At 46.7% G+C, this 20733-nt stretch overlaps 1 protein-coding gene across 1 annotated transcript in view; it reads right to left on the bottom strand.

Annotated features, from left to right (window-relative positions):
- DPF3 (double PHD fingers 3) overlaps nucleotides 1-20733 on the bottom strand; it is a 199708-nt gene that overhangs the window by 169318 nt on the left and 9657 nt on the right. Inside the window, exon 4 of the mRNA XM_038765589.1 lies at nucleotides 7537-7644. Within this exon, the coding sequence (XP_038621517.1) occupies nucleotides 7537-7644 (108 nt within the window). The remainder of the gene's footprint in view (nucleotides 1-7536; nucleotides 7645-20733) is intronic.

Below are 20733 nucleotides of genomic sequence, written 5' to 3'. Positions count from 1 at the left end.
AAATACCATAATAATAATAATAACAGCAATAATAATATATCGACCCCAGCACTTAGAACATTGCTTGACACATAATAAGTGCTTAACAAATGCCATAGTAATAATAAGAGCTTGTTGTGGGCAGGGATTGTCTCTATTGCTGTATTGTACTTTCCCAAGTGCTGAATACAGTGCTCTGCACACAAGTACTCAATAAGTATGACTGAATGAATTAATAAATGAACAAGTAAAGTGTGTACCCCGAATCTTAAAACAGTGCTTGATGTATAGCAAGCATTTAACAAATACCATAGTAATAATAAAAGTACCTACCCCATTACTTAGAACAGTCCTTGACACAAATTAATAATAATAATAATAATAATTAATAATAACAATAATAATGGTATTTGTTAAGTGCTTCCGATGTGCCAAGCACTCTTCTAAGCGCTGGGTAGATCCAAGGTAATCAGGTTGTCCCACATGGGGCTCACAGTCTTAATCCCCATTTTACAGATGATGTAACTGAGGCACAGAGAAGTGAAGTTGCTCACCCACGGTCACACAGCAGATAAGTGGCAGAGCCGGAATTAGAACCTATGACCTCTGACTTCCAAACTCATGCTCTTTCCACTAAGTAAAATGCTTCTCATAGTAAGCATTTAGCAAATACCAGAATAATAATAATAATAAAAGTACCTACCCCAAGCCTAAAGCAGTGCTCGATACATAGTAAGTGCTTAACAAATACCATAATAATAATGTTAATACTGAAGTACCTACCCCAGTGCTTAAAACAATTTTTGACACATATTAAGTGCTTAACAAACACCATTTTAAAAAACCCATCTGCCCTCAAAATACCCTGAGGCAATAGCCTTCCTGGAGATCTTTACCCTGAACACGAATAGAATCAGGGCACCAGATGTGATTACACTAGATTGGATTTCAACCCACAGCACTACTGCTAGCTTGCCAGATTTTCCCCACACCTTCCCTGAGTCCATAATTTATCTATTTCTATTAATGTGTGTCTCCCCCCCCCCCCCATATTCTCTAAGATCACTATGGGCAGGGAATGTGTCTGTTTATTGTTGTAGGGTTATTGTACTCTCCCAAGCTCATAGTACAGTGCTCTGCACACAGTAAGCACTCAATAAATATGATTGACCGACTGACCTTCTTTTAGTCCTGCCATCTCCTCAAAGGCCCCGGGGGTCAGGAGGATCCCCGTGTGCCAAGGTAAGGTGAGAGCCACCCTCTTCTTGCCCCCAGGTCAGTGGTGGGCTCGCCCATCGCCCCCGGAGGGGGAAGGGGGCCGGTTTGGAGGCGGCCTATCCCCCCTCAACGCCAGCCCCCTAAATTGGGCCCGCCCGGAGACGCTCAACAGCTAATCCCCGGCCAGCTGCTCCCCCGGGATTCCCACCTCTCTCCTCCCCCTCCCTCTTCTTTAATAATAATCAATCAATCAATCGTATTTATCAATTACTGCGTGCAGAGCACTGTACTAAGCGCTTGGGAAGTACAAGTTGGCAACATATAGCGACAGTCCCTACCCAACAGTGGGCTCACAGTCTAAAAGGTGTTATATCATTATAATAATAATGACGGCATTTGTTAAGCGCTTACTATGTGCAGAGCACTGTTCTAAGCGCTGGGGGGATCAAGTTGTCCCACGTGGGGCTCACAGTCTTCATCCCCATTTTACAGATGAGGTCACTGAGGCTCAGAGAAGGTAAGTGACTTGCCCAAGGTCACACAAAAGACGTGGCGGAGTCGGGATTCGAACCCATGACCTCTGACTCCAAAGCCCGTGCTTTCCACTGAGCCACGCTGCTTCTCTGAGCAGTTATGCGACCCCCCCCCCACAAGCCAAAGCCTTACTGAGAGCTCACCTCCACCAGGAGGACTTCCCAGACTGAGACCCCTCCTTCCTCTCCCCCTCCTCCCCATCCCCCTGCCTTACCTCCTTCCCCTCCCCACAACACCTGTATATATGTTTGTACAGATTTATTACTCTATTTATTTTACTTGTACATATTTATTCTATTTATTTATTTTGTTAATATGTTTTGCTTTGTTGTCTGTCTCCCTCTTCTAGACTGTGGGCCCGCTGTTGGGTAGGGACCGTCTCTATATGTTGCCAACTTGTACTTCCCAAGCGCTTAGTCCAGTGCTCTGCACACAGTAAGTGCTCAATAAATACGATTGAATGAATGAATGAATGAAAACAGGGCTCTCCCTTATTCGACCTTTTTGTCACACCTCTTCAAGGAATAACTGCATTTCAAAGGTCAAGCTTTACATATGGTCTACTCTTACAAATGCAAGCATGGGCGGGCACACACACACACACACACACACACACTCAATCACTCACTCACTCAAACACCCAGGCAAGCATGACTCAAAATAGCTTCTCCCCAAACACATCAGTGCTGACACGGTTATTGCTAGTCTGGTTACTTTATCTACCACCCTGTCTTCTCCGCTCCTAATCCAGGAGTTGTTTTATTTTCAAATGGCATTTTTTGAGTGCTTACTATGTGCCCAGCACTGTATTAATAGCTGGGGGAGAAGCAAGTTAATCAGGTTGGACACAGCCCATGTCCCATGTGGAGCTCACAGTCTTAATCCCCGTTTTACAGATGAGGGAACTAAGAAACAGAGAAACGAAGTGACTTGCCCTAGGTCACACAGCAGACCCGTGGTGGAGCCAGAATTAGAACCCAGGTCCTCGGACTTCCAGGCCTGGGTTCTTTCCACTAAGCCACACTGCTTCTCTACAAACTCTCTACCCCCAAAAATCCAACTTGATTCCTTTTAAGAGTCTAGTACAGTGCTCAGCACACGTTAAGCGCTCAGTAAATTCCATTGATTTAAGCCCTGGGCTCCTAGGTGGTGTCATGGCTAAGTGCCAATGTGAGGACTTTTCTCATGAATGTTTTGTTTTGTTTTTTCAATTAGCATTTGTTAAGCACCTACTATGTGCCATGCACTGTACTAAGCACTGGGGTGAGCAAACTGGGTTGGACACCGTCCCTGTCCCACGTGGGGTTCGCAGTCTCAATCCCTATTTTACAGATGAGTGAAGTGATTTACCTAGCAGACAAGTAGGGGAGTCAGGATTAGAACTCATGACCTTCTGACTCCTAGGCCCATGCTCTATCCACTATGCCATACCGCCTTCATCTCTCACATCCTCACATCCTGACATGCTCTCCTTCTTTATATCTGTCATAAGAGGGCATATCTTGAGAAGTAGCGTGGCTCAGTGGAAAGAGTCCGGGCTTGGGAGTCAGAGGTCATGGGTTCTAATCCTAGCTCTGCCACTTATCGGCTGTGTGACTTTGGGCAAGTCACAACTTCTCTGTGCCTCAGTTACTTCATCTGTAAAATGGGGATTAAGACTGTGAGCCCCACGTGGGACAACCTGATCACTCTGTATCCCCCAGCGCTTAGAACAGTGCTTTGCACAGAGCAAGCACTTAACAAATACCATCATTATTATTATCTGTCAGATGATTACTCTCCCCTCCTTCAAAACCTTATTGAAGGCACATCTTCCCTGACTAAGCCCTCATTTCCTCTTCTCACACTCCCTTCTGTGTCACCCTTACAGTTGGATTTGCTCCTGCCTCACAGGAGCACAGGGGGCTCACAGTCTTAATCCCCATTTTACAGATGAGGGAACTGTGGCGTGACTAGGCCAAGGTCACATAGCAAAGCTCCTCACCCTGGGCTTCCAGGCTGTCCATCACCTCGCCCCCTCCTACCTCACCTCCCTTCTCTCCTTCTCCAGCCCAGCCCGCACCCTCCGCTCCTCTGCCACTAATCTCCTCATTGTGCCTTGTTCTTGCCTGTCCCGCCGTCGACCCCCAGCCCACGTCATCCCCCTGGCCTGGAATGCCCTCCCTCTGCACATCCACCAAGCTAGCTCTCTTCCTCCCTTCAAAGCCCTACTGAGAGCTCACCTCCTCCAGGAGGCCTTCCCAGACTGAGCCCCCTCCTTCCTCTCCTCCTCCTCCCCCTCCCCACCCCCCCGCCTTACCTCTTTCCCCTCCCCACAGCACCTGTATATATGTGTATATGTTTGTATGTATTTATTACTCTTTTTATTTATTTATTTTATTTGTACATATCTATTCTATTCATTTTATTTTGTTAATATGTTTTGTTTTGTTGTCTGTCTCCCCCTTCTAGACTGTGAGCCCGCTGTTGGATAGGGACCGTCTCTGTAAGTTGCCAAGTTGTACTTCCCAAGTGCTTAGTACAGTGCTGTGCACACAGTAAGCGCTCAATAAATACCATTGAATGAATGAATGAATGAATGAATGGAGCTACGATTAGAACCCAGGTCCTTCTGACTCCTAGGCCTGGGTTCTATCCACTAGACGACACTGCTTTCATTTAAGGATTTGGAGTTTGGGAGCTTTGGAGCAGCTTTGGAGAAGCAGCGTGGCTCAGTGGAAAGAGTCAGAGGTCATGGGTTCAAATCCCGGCTCCTCCAACTGTCAGCTGTGTGACTTTGGGCAAGTCACTTAACTTCTCTGTGCCTCAGTTACCTCATCTGAAAAATGGGGATTAAAACTGTGAGCCCTCCATGGGACAACCTGATCACCTTGTAACTTCCCTTAGAACACTTAGCACTTAGAACAGTGCTTTGCCAATAATAATAACAATAATAATAATAATGATGGCATTTGTTAAGTGCTTACTATGTGCAAAGCACTGTTCTAAGCGCTGGGGGATATGATTGAATGAATGAATGAATGAATGAATGAATGAATGAATACAAGGTGATCAGGTTATCCCATGTGGGGCTCACAGTCTTAATCCCCATTGTACAGACGAGGTAACTGAGGCTCAGAGAAGTTAAGTGACTTGCCCAAGGTCACACAGCAGACATGTGGCAGAGTAGTAAGTGCTTAACAAATACCATCATTATTATTATTATTATTAAGGAGTGAGGCCTACTGGAAAAAGCACAAGATTGGGAACTGCAGGACCTGGGTTCTAACCCAGCTCCTCCAGTCGCCTGCTGGGTGACCTTGGGCAAGTCATCTCACGTGTCTATGCCTCAGTTCCCTCATCTGCAAAATGGGAATTCAATACCTGGTCTCTAACTCCCTTAGACCATTAACCTCATGTGGGGCAGGGACTGTGTCCAACCTGATTATGTTGTATTATCCCCAGTGCTTGGTATGGTATTTGACACATAATAAATCCTTAAGAAATAACAGAGTTATTTTTATTATTACATCATCTCCTTTATCCCTGGGGTTTAAATTCCTCTTACTTTAGATTGTGACTTTTACTAGAAGTTGGGAATGCTTTCAGAATCAATGCCCCTATGCCTGACAGAGTACGCGCCTGGGAGTCAGTCAGTTGGGAGTAATCCCAACTCTGCCACTTGCCTACTGAGTGACCTTGGGCAAGTCACTTCACTTCTCTGGTCCTCAGTTACCTCCTCTGTAAAATGGGGATTGAGACTGCGAGCCCGACTTGGGACAGGGATTGTGTCCAACTCGATTTGCTTATATCCACTCCAGTGCTTAGTACAGTCCATGGCACATCATAAGCATTGACAAATACCATCACTATTATTATTACTGTATTGTCAAAACTTAATGAAAGTCAATAATAAATAACACAGTATTCCTTTTGTTCCAGAGCTGCTCATGTCACTAAGTAAGCCAAAAAAAGGAACTTATTTCCATTTCTGTTCTAGTTCATAAAGTTTGGATTTTATTTTAATTTTGAATCTGTAGATGAACTGTCCCCTTGCTCCTGGTAACACCTAATATTTGAGAGGAGAAAAGTGTAAAAGAGAGAGAGTGTGTGTGTGTGTGTGTGTGTGTGCGCGCGCGCGCGTGTGTGTGTGTGTGTGTGACAGAAAGAGAGAAAGACAGAGAAGAAAGGGAGGGAGGGAGAGAAAGAGAATGCTGTCTTTAAAAATGCAGAACCAAGGTTACCAGGAGTCCTGATTTTGCATTAAGCACTAATCCTGACTCGGCTACTTGTCTACTGTGTGACCTTGGGTGAGTCACTTTCCTTCTCTGTGCCTCAGTTACCTCCACTGTAAAATGGGGATTGAGAGTGTGAGCCCAACGTGAAACAGAGACTGTGCCCAACCCGATTTGCTTGTATCCACCCCAGAGCTTATTACAGTGCCTGCCACATTGTAAATGCTTAACAAATACTACAATTATTATTATTATTATGCCCCCATCCCCAAGGTCACTCCTACTGTCATGGTGGTTTCAGCTACTCCATTGCTGCTGCAAATGGCAAATCAATCAATCAATCACATTTTTTGAGCGCTTACTATGTGCAGAGCACAGTACTAAGCACTTGGGAAAGGACAACACAAAAAAATTGGTAGACACATTCCCTGCCCACATCAACCTTACAGTCAATCAATCGATGACATTACTGAACGCTTACTGTGTGCAGAACACTGTCCTAAGCACTTGGGAGTGTACAATATAAGACTGTTGGCAGACACGTTCCTTGCACACAGCAAGCTTCCAGTTTAGAGGGCCAAACCGCCCTTTGGAGATTTTCACAATCCGGATGCATATTGCCACTTGTCTGCTGGGTGATCTGCTTGTCTGCTTGCCTGCTGTCTGCTGTGGGGATTTCAGCCCCAGTTTACAGATGAGGGTCATCAATCGTGTTTATTGAGAACTTACTGAGTGCAGAGCACTGTATTAAGCACTTGGGAGAGAGCAGTATGACAGAGTTGGTAGACATATTTCTGGCCTACAATGAGCCTAATGGTCCAGTGGGGGAGATAGACTTTAATATAAAGAAATAAATGATGGCTTTGGATAGAAAGTGCTGTGGAGCTGAGAGTGGGGTGAATAAAGAGATGTGGGGAAACACATACATATCATTAAATTCTATATTACAAATCACTTATTTCTCCCCTTCTAGACTGTAAGCTCGGTATGGGCAGGGAACATGAGAGAATTATGTTAGTAGAAGTAAATAGTAGTAATAGCAGCAGCAGTAGTAGTAGTAGTAATTACGTTTATTAGGATTCTGTGTGCAAAACATGGGGAAAAACACTTGGCTGAGGAGCTCACAAGCTCTGTTTCCCTGTAGGCTAGGCACTTCAATGTGACTTCCTGAGGCCCAGAGAACTCAAGTGGCTTTCCCAACGCCACCCAGCAAACAAGCGGCAGAGTCGGGATTAAACCTGGGCCCTCTGCTCCCCAGCCCTGTGCTTTTTTTTAATGGTATTTGTTAAGTGCTTACTATGTGCCAATCACTGTACTAAGCGCTGGGGTAGGTACAAGCTAATCAGGTTGGCTACAGTCTCTATGCCACAGGGGGCTCATGGTCTTCATCTCCATTTCACAGATGAGGGAACCAAGATCCACAGAAGCGACTTGCCCAGGGTCCCCTAACAGACAAGCAGAGGAGCCAGCATTAGAACCCAAGCCCTATGATTCCCAGGGCTGTGCTCTAATCCCTAGGCTGTGCTGCTTCTCACCCCTGGCCCACCCCGGTCCTCCTCCCCATGGACAGCGAGGCCTATGTGACACTGACCAGGTTTGATTTCGAGCAGCCTCATCTTGGGATCTTCAGGCGGGAGCAGTCGTCTCTTCTTACGCCAACAGCGAGCGGGGTATGTATACAGTTGTCCGGGTGCCAGGCCTGGGAGCCAAGACAAAGAAAGCTTAAAACGGATCCATTGGCTCCCCGAAAACCAGTCCTCTCTGCCTCAGTTCCCTTATCTAATAATTATGGTACTTGTTAAGGTCTTACTATGTGCCAAGCACTGTTCTAAGCACTGGGGTAGATACAAGTTAATCGGGTTGGGCACAGTCCCTGTCCCAAATGGGGCTAACATTCCTAATCCTCATTTTGGCAAATGAGGGAACTGAGGCCCAGGGAATTTAGTAATTTGCCAGGATTAGACATGTGGAGGGGCCAGGATTAGAAGCCAGGCCCTACTGACTCCCAGGCCTGTATTCTATCCACTAAGCCATGCTGCTCTTCAATAATTATGGTATTTGTTAAGCACTTACTAGTGCCAGGAACTGTATTAAGTGCTGGGGTGGATATAAGCAAATTGGGTTCATTCATTCATTCAGTCATATTTATTGAGCACTTACTGTGTGCAGAGCACTGACTAAGTGCTTGGGAAGTATAAGTCGGCAATATAGAGAGACAGTCCCTACCCAACAAGGGGCTCACAGTTTAGAAGGGGGAGACAGACAACAAAACAAAACATGTAGACAGGTGTCAAAAACATCAGAATAAATAGAATTACAGCTATATGCACATCTTTAATAAAATAGAGTAGTAAATATGTACAAGTAAAATAAATAGAGTAATAAATCTGTACAAATATATACAAGTGCTGTGGGGAGAGGAAGGGGGTAGGACGGGCAGGATGGGGAGGAGGAGAGGAAAAGGGGGGCTCAGTCTGGAATGGCCTCCTGGAGGTGGTAAGCTCTCAGTAGGGCTTTGAAGGGAGGAAGAGAGATAGTTTGGCGATGTGTGGAGGGAGGGCATTCGAGGCCAGGGGAAAGACGTGGGCCGGGGGTCGACAGCGGAACAGGTGAGAATGAAACACAGTGAGGAGGTTAGTGTCAGAGGAGTGGAGGGTGCAGGCCGGGCTATAGAGGGAGAGAAGGGAGGTGAGGTAGGAGGGGACAAGGTGATGGAGAGCCTTGAAGCCGAGAGTGAGGAGTCTTTGCTTGATTCGTAGGTTGACAGGCAACCACTGGAGAAGTTTGAGGAGGGGAGTGACATGCCCAGAGCATTTCTGTACAAAGATAATCCGGGCAACAGAGTGAAGTATAGACTTCACTATAGAGAAGGATGGGAAAGGAGCGGAGAGGGTTGAGAGCAGGGGGGATGGAGTAGGGGGAAGAGTGACTTTGGGGAGCTCAGATCTGATGGAGTTAATTTTGCTAATGAAGTAGGAGGCCAGATCGTTGTGGGTGAGGGATGGAGGAGGGGGAGGGACAGGGGGCCTGAGGAGGGAGTTAAATGTCCGGAACAGTTGACAGGGATGATGGGCATGGGTGTCAATAAGGGTGGAAAAATAGTTTCGCTGGGCAGAGGAGAGGGCAGAGTTAAGGCAGGAAAGGATAAACTTAAAATGAACAAGGTTGGCTTGGTGCTTAGACTTTCGCCAGCAGCGTTCAACAGCTCAAACATAAGAGCAAAGGAGGCGGACAGTGGCAGTGATCCAAGGCTGTGGGTTAGTGGTACGAGAGCGGCGAAAGGAAAGGGAAGTGAGCGAGTTGAGTTGAGTAGAGAGGGTGGAGTTGAGAACAGTAATCTGGTCATCAAGAGTGGGTAGAGAGGATAGGGAGGCAAGGTGGGGTGTGATGCTCTGAGAAAGACGGATGGGGTCGAGAGAGCAGAGGTCTCTGTGGGGTAGTAATATAGATTTACAGGGGGGAGGAGTGTGAGTAAGGAGACAGGTGAGAAGGTTATGATCGGAGAAAGGGATTTCAGAGTTGGTGAGGGTGGGGATAGTGCAGCCGTAGGAGATGATGAGGTCGAGGGTGTGACCACGCTGGTGAGTGGGCGAGGTGGGGTGCAGCAGGAGGTTGGCAGCATCAAGGAGAGATAGAAAGAGGGCGGCAGAGGAGTCACCAGGGACTGGGTTGGGCACAGTCTTCATCCCCTTCTTACAGATGAGGGAACTGAACCCAGAGAAATTAATTAATTTGCCCAAGGTCACACAGCAGACATGTGGCGGAGTCAGGATTAGAACCCAGGTCCTTCTGACTCCCAGGCCTGTGCTTTATCCACTAAGCTGCCTTGCTCTTCAAGAAGTATGATATGTGTTAAGTGCTTACTATGTTCCAGGAACTAAGCACTGGTGTGGATGCTTTCACTGTTTATTGTTGTATTGTACTTTCCCAAGTGCTTAGTACAGTGATGATGATGATGAAGATGGTATTTGTTAAGCACTTACTATGTGCCAAGCATTGTTCTAAGCGCTGGGGTAGATACAAGGTAATCAGGTTGTCCCACGTGGGGCTCACAGTCTTAATCCCCATTTTATAGATGAGGGAATTGAGGCACAGAGAAGTGAAGTGACTTGCCCAAAGTCACAAAGCAGACAAGTGGTGGAGTCAGGATTAGAACCCACGACCTCTGACTCCCAAGCCTGTGCTATTTCCACTAAGCCACACTGTGCTCTGCAAACAGTAAGCGCTCAGTAAATACGATTGAATGAATTAATATTTATTTATATATTTTAATAGCTGCCTCCTCCTCTAGACTGTAAACTCATGTGGGCAGGGAATGTGTCTAATTATTGTGATAGTATATTCTCCCAAATATTTAGTATGCTGCTTTTCACTCAGTAAGCTCTCAATAAATACGACTGAATGAATGTATGAATTCAAATTGAGTTGGTTACAGTCCCTGTCCCACGTGGGGCTCAACGTCTTCATCCCAATTTTTTACATGTGAGGTAACCGAGGCCCAGAAGTGGTTTGCCCAAGGTCTCACAGCAGACAAGTGGCAGAGCAGGGATTAGAACCCAGGTCCTTCTGACTCCCAGCCCTGGGCTCTATCCGCTACAACCACACTGCCTCTAAAACCGTAAGATTAAGATTGTGAGCCCCGTGTGGATTACAGGCCGTGTCCAAACTGATGATCTTGTATCTACCCCAGTGCTTGGTACAGTGGGGTAGAGGAGCAGTGTGACTTAGTGGAAAGAGCACGGGTTTGGGAGTCAGAGGTCATGGGTTCGAATTTTGGCTCCGCCACTTGTCAGCTGTGTGACTTTGGGCAAGTCACTTCACTTCTCTGTGCTTCAGTTCCCTCATCTGTAAAATGGGGATTAAGACTGTGAGCCCCCCATGGGACAACCTGATCAGCTTGTAACCTCCCCAGCGCTTAGAACAGTGCTTTGCACATAGTAAGTGCTTAATAAATGCCATTCTTCTTCTTCTTCTTCTTCTTCTTCTTCTTCTTCTTCTTCTTCTTCTTCTTCTTCTTCTTCTCTGTGCCTCAGTTACCTCATCTGTAAAATGGGGACTAAGACTGTGAGCCCCACGTGGGGCAACTTGATAACCTTGTAATTATCCCAGTGCTTAGAACAGAGTTTGGCACATAGTAAGCGCTTAACAAATACTATTATTATTATTATTACAGTGTCTGGCATATAGTAAGCCCCTAATAAATACCATTAAAAAAAAGGGACCAAAGATTTGAGGCTATTCCAGGTAGACTCAGCCGGAAAAGGAGGGTCTGAATTTCCAGACTGTCCTCAATCAAATCAATTAATGGTATTTATTAAGAGCTTACTGTGTGCAGAGCACTGTATTAAGCACTTGGGAGAGTACCCCACAACAATAAACAGACACATTCCTCAAGTCAATCCATGCCCCTTGCCACCAAGAATGTCCCAGAATTCCCCGAGTCCCCCGATTCTCCCCCACCCCAAACCTTCCCCCACTTCAACTCTGTGAGGTGGGAGCCATAAAAACTATCTTCAACATCTTTCAATCGAGTGTCTATTGCAGTTGATTGTGGAAACTTACAGATATTTTACAGTAAGTGCTTGGGACGCAGCATGGCCTAGTGGGTACAGCACAGGCCTGAGAGTCAGAAGGACCTGGGTTCTAATCCTGGCTCTGCCCCTTGTATGCTGTGTGACCTTGAGCAAGTCACTTCAGTTCCCTGGGCCTCAGTTCCCTCATCTGTAAAATGGGTATCGAGACTGTGAGCCCCATGTGGGACAGGGGCTGTGTCCAACCCGATGAGCTTGTACCTACCCCAGAACTTAGTTCGGTGCCTGGCACATAGTAAACGCTTAACAAAAGCCACAGTTATTATTTTTATTATTATTAGTTGACTGTGGAAACTTACAGATACTCTACAGAAAGTGCTTGGGAAGCAGCATGGCCTAGTGTGTAGAGCACAGGCCTACAGTCAGAAGGACCTGGGTTCCAGTCCTGGCTCTGCCACTTTTCTGCTGTGTGATCTTGAGCAAGTCCCTTTGCTTCTCTGGGCCTCAAGTCCCTCATCTGTAAAATGGGGATTAAAACTGTGAGTCCTGTGTGGGACAGGGACTGGGTCTAACCCTATTACCTTGTATCTACCACAGTGCTCAGTATAGTACCTGGTACATAGTAAGCGTTTAACAAATACCATAAAAAAGTAGGGCTCAATGAAGTGTTCCTGCACTTCCAACACCCCCACCAGGGGCAAGGGGACTAAGAACCTCCAGTGGTTGCCCATCCAACTCTGCATCAAACAGAAATTCCTCCCCATTGGCTTCAAATCCCTTTGATCCCAATCCTAATTGATCCCAATTGATCCCTTTGATCCCAATTGAACTCAATCCCCTTGCCCCCTCCTACCTCACCTCACTACTCTCCTACTCCAACCCAGACTGCACACTTCACTCCTCTAATGCCATCATTCTCACTGTACCTCAATCTCGTCTATCTCACCACTGACATCTGGACCACATTCATTCATTCATTCAATCAGATTTATTGAGCGCTAACTATGTGCAGAGCACTGTACTAGTGCTTGGAAAGTTAGGGGAAGCAGCGTGGCTCAGTGGAAAGAGCCCGGGCTTTGGAGTCAGAGCTCATCGGTTCAAATCCTGGCTCCGCCACTTGTCCGCTGTGTGACTCTGGGCAAGTCACTTCACTTCTCTGGGCCTCATTTCCCTCATCTGTAAAATGGGGATTAAGACTGTGAGCCCCCCATGGGACAACCTGACCACCTTGTAAACTCCCCAGCGCTTAGAACAGTGCTTTGCACATAGCAAGCGCTTAATAAATGCCATCAAAAAAAAGTGCAATTCGTCAACAGAGACAATCCCTACCCAACAATGGGCTCACAGTCTAGAAGGGGGAGACAGACAACAAAACAAAACAAGCAGACAGGCATCAGTAGCATCAAAATAGATAAATAGAATTACAGTTATATACACATCATTAATAAAATAAATAGAATAATAAATATGTACAAATATACACAAGTGCTGTGGGGCAGGGGAGGAGGTAGAGCAGAGGGAGGGAGTAGGGGCAATGGAGAGGGGAGGAGGAGCAGAGGAAAAGGGGATCTCAGTCTGTCTGGCCTGGAATGCCCTCCCTCTTCGTATCTGACAGAATTATTCTCCCCCTCTTCAAAGCCTTATTGAAGGCCTATCTCCTCCAGGAGGCCTTCCCTGACTAAGCCCCACTTTCCTCTTCTGCCACTCCCTTCTGTGTCACCCTGACTTGCTCCTTTTATACATCCCCCCTCCCAACCCCAAAGCACATGTCCCTATAGTTATTTATATCTGTCTCCCCCTCTAGGCTGTAAGCTCATTGTGGACAAGGAATGTGCCTGTCATATTGTTGTATTGCCCTCTCCCAAGCGCTTAGTACATTGCTCCGCACACAATAAGCACTCAATAAATGCCACTGAATGAATGAAAGAATGAATCCGGGTACCTCACCTCTTACCTCAGCTCACTACCTCATCTCTTCCCTAAGCTCACTACCCTCCTAGTCATTCATTCGTATATTTGTATTTATTGAGCACTTACTGTATGCAGAGCATTTAGAACCTGGATTCTCCCCACCCCCCACCCCCTCCAGGTTTACTGCACAGTGTTTCTGCTGTGCCTACTGGTCCCATGAATAAACTGGGATAATGAAAATAATAATGGCATTTATTAAGTGCTTACTATGTGCAATGCACTGTTCTAAGCGCTGATGAATAACCTTACAGAGGCACTTGAGAAGCAGTGCGACCTAATGGCTAGAGCATGAGCCTGGGAGACAGAAGGGCCCTGCCCACCATTTGTTTGCTGTGTGACCTTTGGCATATCATTTCTCTTCTCCCCCGTTCCCTTCTCTGTAAAATGGGGATTAAGATTGTGAGTCCCAGGGAGGACTGTGCAGGAACTGATAAGCTTTTTCATTCAGTCATTCAATTCCCTCAATCAACTGTATTTATTGAGGTGTGCAGAGCACTATAATAAGCGCTTGGGAGAATACAATATAATAATGAACAGATTTATTCCCTACCCACAACGAGCTTCCAGTCTAGAGGAGCTTGTACCTATTCCAGTGCTTAGTACAGCGCCTAGCCCATAGTAAGCTCTTAACAGTGTGGGACAAAGACTGTGTCCAACCTGATTAACTTATACCTACCCCAGAGCTTAGAACAGTGCTTGGCACATAGTAAGCCCTTAACAAGTACCAAAATGATTAAATTCCATTTAAAAAAAAGACTTGTAGCTTGACTTGGGAAGATGTTCTCCTATATCAATCAATCAAACAATCAATCGTATTTATTGAGCGCTTACTGTGTGCAGAGCACTGTACTAAGTGCTTGGGAAGTACAAGTTGGCAACATATAGAGACGGTCCCTACCCAACAGTGGGCTCACAGACTAGAAGGGGGAGACAGAGAACAAAACAAAACATATTAACAAAATAAAATAGAATAGATATGTACAAGTAAAATAAATAAATAAATAAATAAATAGAGTAATAAATACGTACAAACATATATACATATATACAGGTGCTGTGGGGAAGGGAAGGAGGAAAGGCAGGGGGGTGGAGAGGGGGAGGAGGGGGAGAGGAAGGAGGGGTCTCAGTCTGGGAAAGCCTCCTGGAGGACGTGAGCTCTCAGTAGGGCCTTGAAGGCAGGAAGAGAGCTAGCTTGGCGGGTGTGGGGAGGGAGGGCATTCCAGGCCAGGGGGATGACATGGGCCAGGGGTCGACTGCGGGACAGGCGAGAACGAGGCACGGTGAGGAGATTAGCAGCACAGAAGCGGAGGGTGCGGGCTGGGCTGGAGAAGAAGAGAAGGAAGGTGAGGTAGGAGGGGGTAAGGTGATGGAGAGCCTTGAAGCCGAGGGTGAGGAGTTTTTGCCTGACGCGTAGGTTGATTGGTAGCCACTGGAGATTTTTGAGGAGGGGAGTAACATGCCCAGAGCATTTCTGGACAAAGACAATCCGGGCAACGGTGTGAAGTATGGATTGAAATGGGGAGAGACAAGAGGATGGGAGATCGGAGAGGAGGCTGATACAGTAGTCTAGACGGGATAGGATGAGAGCTTGAATGAGCAGGGTAGCGGTTTGGATGGAGAGGAAAGAGCGGATCTTGGCAATGTTGCGGAGCTGAGACCGGCAGGTTTTGGTGACGGCTTGGATGAGAGGGGTGAACGAGAGAGCAGTCGAGGATGACACGGAGGTTGCGGGCTTGTGAGAGGGGAAGGATGGTAGTGCCGTCAACAGTGATGGGAAAGTCAGGGAGAGGGCAGGGTTTGGGAGGGAAGACAAGGAGTTCAGTCTTGGACTTGTTGAGTTTTAGGTGGCGGGCAGTCATCCAGATGGAGATGTCCTGAAGGTAGGAGGAGATGCGAGACTGGAGGGAGGGGGAGAGAGCAGGGGCAGAGATGTAGATCTGGGTGTCATCAGCGTAGAGATGATAGTTGAAGCCATGGGAGCGAATGAGGTCACCAAGGGAGTGAGTGTAGACGGAGAACAGAAGGGGACCAAAAACTGAACCTTGAGGAACCCCACAGTAAGGGGATGGGAGGGGGAGGAGGAGCCTGCAAAAGAGACTGAGAATGAATGACTGGAGAGATAAGAGGAGAACCAGGAGAGGACGGAGTCTGTGAAGCCAAGGTTGGATAGTGTGTTGAGGAGAAGGGGGTGGTCCACAGTGTCGAAGGCAGCTGAGAGGTCGAAGAGGATTAGGATAGAGTATGAGCCGTTGGATTTGGCAAGCAGGAGGTCACTGGTGACCTTTGAGAGGGCAGTTTCCGTGGAATGTAGGGGACGGAAGCCAGACTCAGCTCCTGACCAATAATTAATACCTTGAATTTGTATGGCCTTTTGTTTTTCCGATGGTGCTTTCACATCAATTATCTTTTCCCCAGGAGGGAAAGGAGAGGAAGTTATTATTATCCCCACTTTACAGTTACAGAAACAAAGGCACAGAGAGGTTAAGCAACTTGTCCGAGGTTCCTCAGCAGGTCAGAGGAGGAGATGGGGCTTAGAACTCGCTCCCACCAACCCACAGCCAGACCCATCAATCAATCCATCAGTCATATTTATTGAGAGCTTACTGTGTACAGAGCACTATACTGAGCACTTGGGAGAGTACAACATAACAATAGAGTAGACATGTTCCCTGCCCACACTGAGCTGACTGCCTAGAGGGGGAGAGAGAAATTCATAGTCTGCGTGAAGAGACTTATTTTTATTGTTACTGAGCGTTCAGTGCAGTGCCTGGCACATAGTAAGCACTTAACAAATACCACAACTATTTATTACTATTTTTATTTTTATTGTTACTGTTGTTCTTATCTGTAAAACGGGGATTAAGAGTGTGAGCTCTGTGTGGGACTGTGTCCAATCTAACTTGTTTCTACCCCAGTGCTTAGAACAGTGCTTGGCACATAGTAAGCGCTTAACAAGTACCATTATTATTACTATTATTATTAGCAACATGCAGTGTGGCCTAGTAGAGAGAAGAGAAGCGTGTGGCTCAGTGGAAAGAGCGCGGGCTTTGGAGTCAGAGGTCATGGGTTCAAATCCCACCTCTGCCAACTGTCAGCTGTGTGACTTTGGGCAAGTCACTTAACTTCCCTGGGCCTCAGTTCCCTCATCCATAAAATGGAGATTAAGCCTGTGAGCCCCCCGTGGGACAACCAGATCACTTTGTAACCTCCCCAGCGCTTAGAACAGTGCTTTGTATGTAGTAAGTGCTTAATAAATGCCATTTTCATTATTATTATAATAGAGAGAACAGAGGCCTAGAAGCCACATGACCTTGGTTCTAATCCCTGCTCTGCCACTTGTCTGCTATGTGACCTTGGGCAAGTCTTTTCACTTCTCTGGACCACAGTCCCCTTATCTGCAAAATAGGGATTCAATCCCTGTCGTCCCTTCTACTGAGACTGTGAGCCCCATGAAAGGACTGATGACCCTGTAATCACCCCAGTGCTCAGTACAGCGCTCAACATGTAGTAAGCACTTAACAAACACCACAGTTATTAATAAGTAAAGACCCAGATGCCATACAGACCCAGGGATAGAGCTCCCCATGGGTAATTTCTGGGCAGGTATCAGCAGATTCAGGATTCAGGGCCTCTGCTGATCTAGTGTTCCCCTGGTCTTCCCCACCTGGGCTTCTCGCATGGAATTTCTCCCGAACACACAGGTTTGAAGCATGGCACTACCCTTACTTCTGCCATCCTGCCAGTGCTGGAGAGTCCCCTCTCTGTGCCTCACTTTTTTTCCCCCCATGGTATCCGTTAAGTGCTTAAGTGGGGTCGGGATTAGAACCCAGGTCCTTCTGACTCCCAGGCCTGTGAGCTACCCACTAGGCCACACTGCTTCCTGACTTGGATGGCATATTCATTCATTCATTCATTCATTCAATCATATCTAATAAGTGCTGACTGTGTGCAGAGCACAGTTCTAAGCAGTTGGGAAAGTACAATTAAACAATAAACAGTGATATTCCTTGCCCGCAACGTGCTCACAGTGTAGAGGCAGGGAGACAGACATCAATACAAATAAATAAAATGACAGATATATACATAAGTGCTGTGGGGCTGGGAGGGAGGTGACGGGAAAAAGGAGCAAGTCAGGATGACGCAGAAGGGAGTGGAAGATGAGGAAAAGTGGGGTTTAGTCTGGGAACGCCTCTTGGAGGAGATGGGCCTTTAATAAGGCTTTGAAGTGGGGGAGTAATTTTCTTTTGGATTTGAGGAGAGAGGGCATTCGAGACCAGAGGCAGGACGTGGGCCAGGGGTTAGCGACAAGACAGGCAAGAACGAGGCACAGCGAGGTTAGCACCAGCGGAGCAAAGTGTGTGGGCTGGATTGTAGAAGGAGAGAAGCGAGGTGAGGTGGAAGGTGGGGTGGAGGTGATGGACTGCTTTAAAACCAGTGGTGAGGAGTTTTTGTTTGATGCGGAGGTGGCTGGACGACCGCTGGGGATTTTTGATGAGGGAGGTGACATGTCCTGGAAGTTTTTGTAGAAAGATGATCTGGGCAGCAGAGTGAAATATGGACTGGAATGGGGAGCTGCAGGAGGTTGGGAGGTCAGCAAGGAGACTGATGCAGCAATCTAGGCGGGATAGGATGAGCGACTATGTTAATTTGGTAGCAGTTTAGATGGAGAGGAAAAGGCAGATTTTAGCAATGTTGTGAAGGTGGCACTGACAGGATTTGGTGATGGATTGAACATGTGGGTTGAATGAGATAGGGGAGTCAAGGGTAACACCAAGGTTAAGGGCTTGAAAGACGGGAAGGATGGTGGTGCCAACTACAGTGATGGGAAAGTCAGGGAGAGGGCAGGGTTTGGGTGGGAAGATAAGGAGCTCTGTTTTGGAGGTGATGAGTGTACATCCAAATAGAAATGTCTTGAAGGCAGGAGCCATCCAAGCATTTTCCTTCAGGGCCTGGTTACCTGGTTGGATTGTGGTTTGTTTATACATCACCTGTCTATTGACGTGACTTAGTAATAACAAAAATAATTGTAGTATTTGTTAAGCACTTACTATGTGCCAGGCACTGTACTAAGCGCTGTGGTGGAAACAAGCAAATCGGGTTTGACACCATCCCTGTCCCATGTGGAGCTCACAGCCTCAATCCCTATTTTATAGATGAGGTAACTGAGGCACAGATAAGTGAAGTGACTTGCCCAAGGCCAAACAGCAGACAACTGGCAAAGCCAGGATTAGAACCCATGACCTTCTGACTCCCAGGATCATGCTCTATCCGCTACATCATACAAGACAGGAGTACAGTCACCCAGAGAAGCAGCGTGGCCTAGTGGAAAGAGCTTGGGCCTGGGACTCACAGCTCTGCCACTTGTCTGCTGTGTGACTATGGGCAAGTCACTTCTCTGTGCCTCAGTTCCCTCATCTGCAAATTGGGGATTCAGTCCCTGTTCTCCCTCCTACTTAGACTGTGAGCCCCATATGGGACCTGATCATCTTGTATCTACTCCAGCACTTATTACGGTGCTTGGAACACAGTAACCACTTAACAAGTGCCCTTATTATTTGTGCTTATGTGCATATGTTGGCCAGAGTGTTTATGGTTGTCTAGTGACATGTATATGTGCATGTGAGTTTCTGTACACATGCCACATCTCACTGGAGAAGAGGCACAGGGACCCACTCTGAGGACAGATGTACATGTACAGAGAAGCAGCATAGCCTAGTGACTACAGCCTGGAACTGGAAGTCAGAAGGACCTGGGTTCTAATCCTGACTCCACCACGTCTGCTGTATGACCTTGGGCAAGTCACTTAACTTCTCTGTCTCAATTCCTTCATCTGTAAAATGGGGATTAAAAGTCTGAGCCCCATGTGGGACAGGGACTGTGTACAACCTGACTACTTTGTAACTATCGTAGCACTTAGAACAGTGCTTGGCACAGAGTAAGCACTTAACAAGTACCATAATTATTATTACCGACTACGTGGGTGTTCATCTGTACATGATTTGAGGAGCAGCTATACAATACCCAGGTGCTGGCCCTTGGTTTTAATAATTAAACCAATCTCTGTTTCCCCTCCTTCCCTCCCACCCAACCAACCCAACTGCCCTGGATTAATATCCCAGAGTTCAGCTGCAACTGCTTTCTCCTCTCCCCTTTCCCCCCTCCTCCCTCCCTCTTCTGCCACACCACCAGCTTTGAGTTATGTCTCTCCTGAACTAATGAGATAAACAACATAAGTCACTTTAGGCCTTACTGACTGCTCTATAACCAATAGGCTGGAGTGCTTTGCATTTGCCCTTTAAAGGTACAGTGGCCTGCTCTGTAGGGAAGGGGAAGGAGGGAGAAAGAAAGAGTGAAAGAAAGAAAGAGAGGAGGAAAGACAGAAAAGTTGGGATGAGGAGTGCTTAATAGTAATATTAATAATTATTATTATGATATTTGCTAAGTGCTATGTGCCAAGCACTGTTCTAAGCACTGGGGTAGATACAAGTTAATCAGGTTGGACACGGTCCCTGTCCTATATGGGGTTCACACTCTTCTCTCCATTTTACAGATGAAGTAACTGAGGCACACAGATGTTGTGATTTGCCCAAGGTCACACTGACACATATGGCTGAACTGAAATTAGAACCCATGCCCTTCCGACTCCCAAGCCCGTGTTCTATCCACCAAGCCATGCTGATTCCAGGACCGTCCTCTGCACAGAGTAAGTACTCAATAAATACCACTGATTGACCTTAAGCTCATTATGGGCAGGGAACATGTCTATCAACTCTGTTATACTGTAATAATAATGATGGTATTTGTTAATTGTTTATTATGTGCCAACCACTGTTCTAAGCACTGGGGTAGATACAAGGTAATCAGGTTGACCTACTTGGGGCTTACAGTCTTAATCTCCATTTTACAGATGAGGTAACTGAGGCCCAGAGAAGTTAAGTGACATGCCCAAAGTGGGATTAGAACCCACAACCCTGATTCCCAAGTCCGTGCTCTTTCCACTAAGCCACACTGTACTCTCCCAAGTGCTTAGCACAGTGCTCTGCCCATAGTAAGTGCTCAATAAATACCACTGGTTGGTTGACTGTGAGCTTGTTATGGGCAGAGAACACATCTGTTAATTCTGCCGTACTGTATTCCACTAAATGCTTAATCTAGTGCTCTGTATGTAGAAAGTGCTCAATAAATACCACTGACTGCTGACCAGGTGGTATGCAGTGACAGGTGAATCACACTATTTCAGGGCTGCAATAAACTCTGAAATTAAGAAAACCCCAAGTCCAAGGTTT

Source organism: Tachyglossus aculeatus, chromosome 23 (genome assembly GCF_015852505.1).
Source record: "Tachyglossus aculeatus isolate mTacAcu1 chromosome 23, mTacAcu1.pri, whole genome shotgun sequence".
Classification (NCBI taxonomy): Eukaryota; Metazoa; Chordata; class Mammalia; order Monotremata; family Tachyglossidae; genus Tachyglossus; species Tachyglossus aculeatus.
The sequence above is the reverse complement of the archived record's forward strand: the minus strand, read 5'-3'. Positions and strand labels throughout refer to the sequence as shown.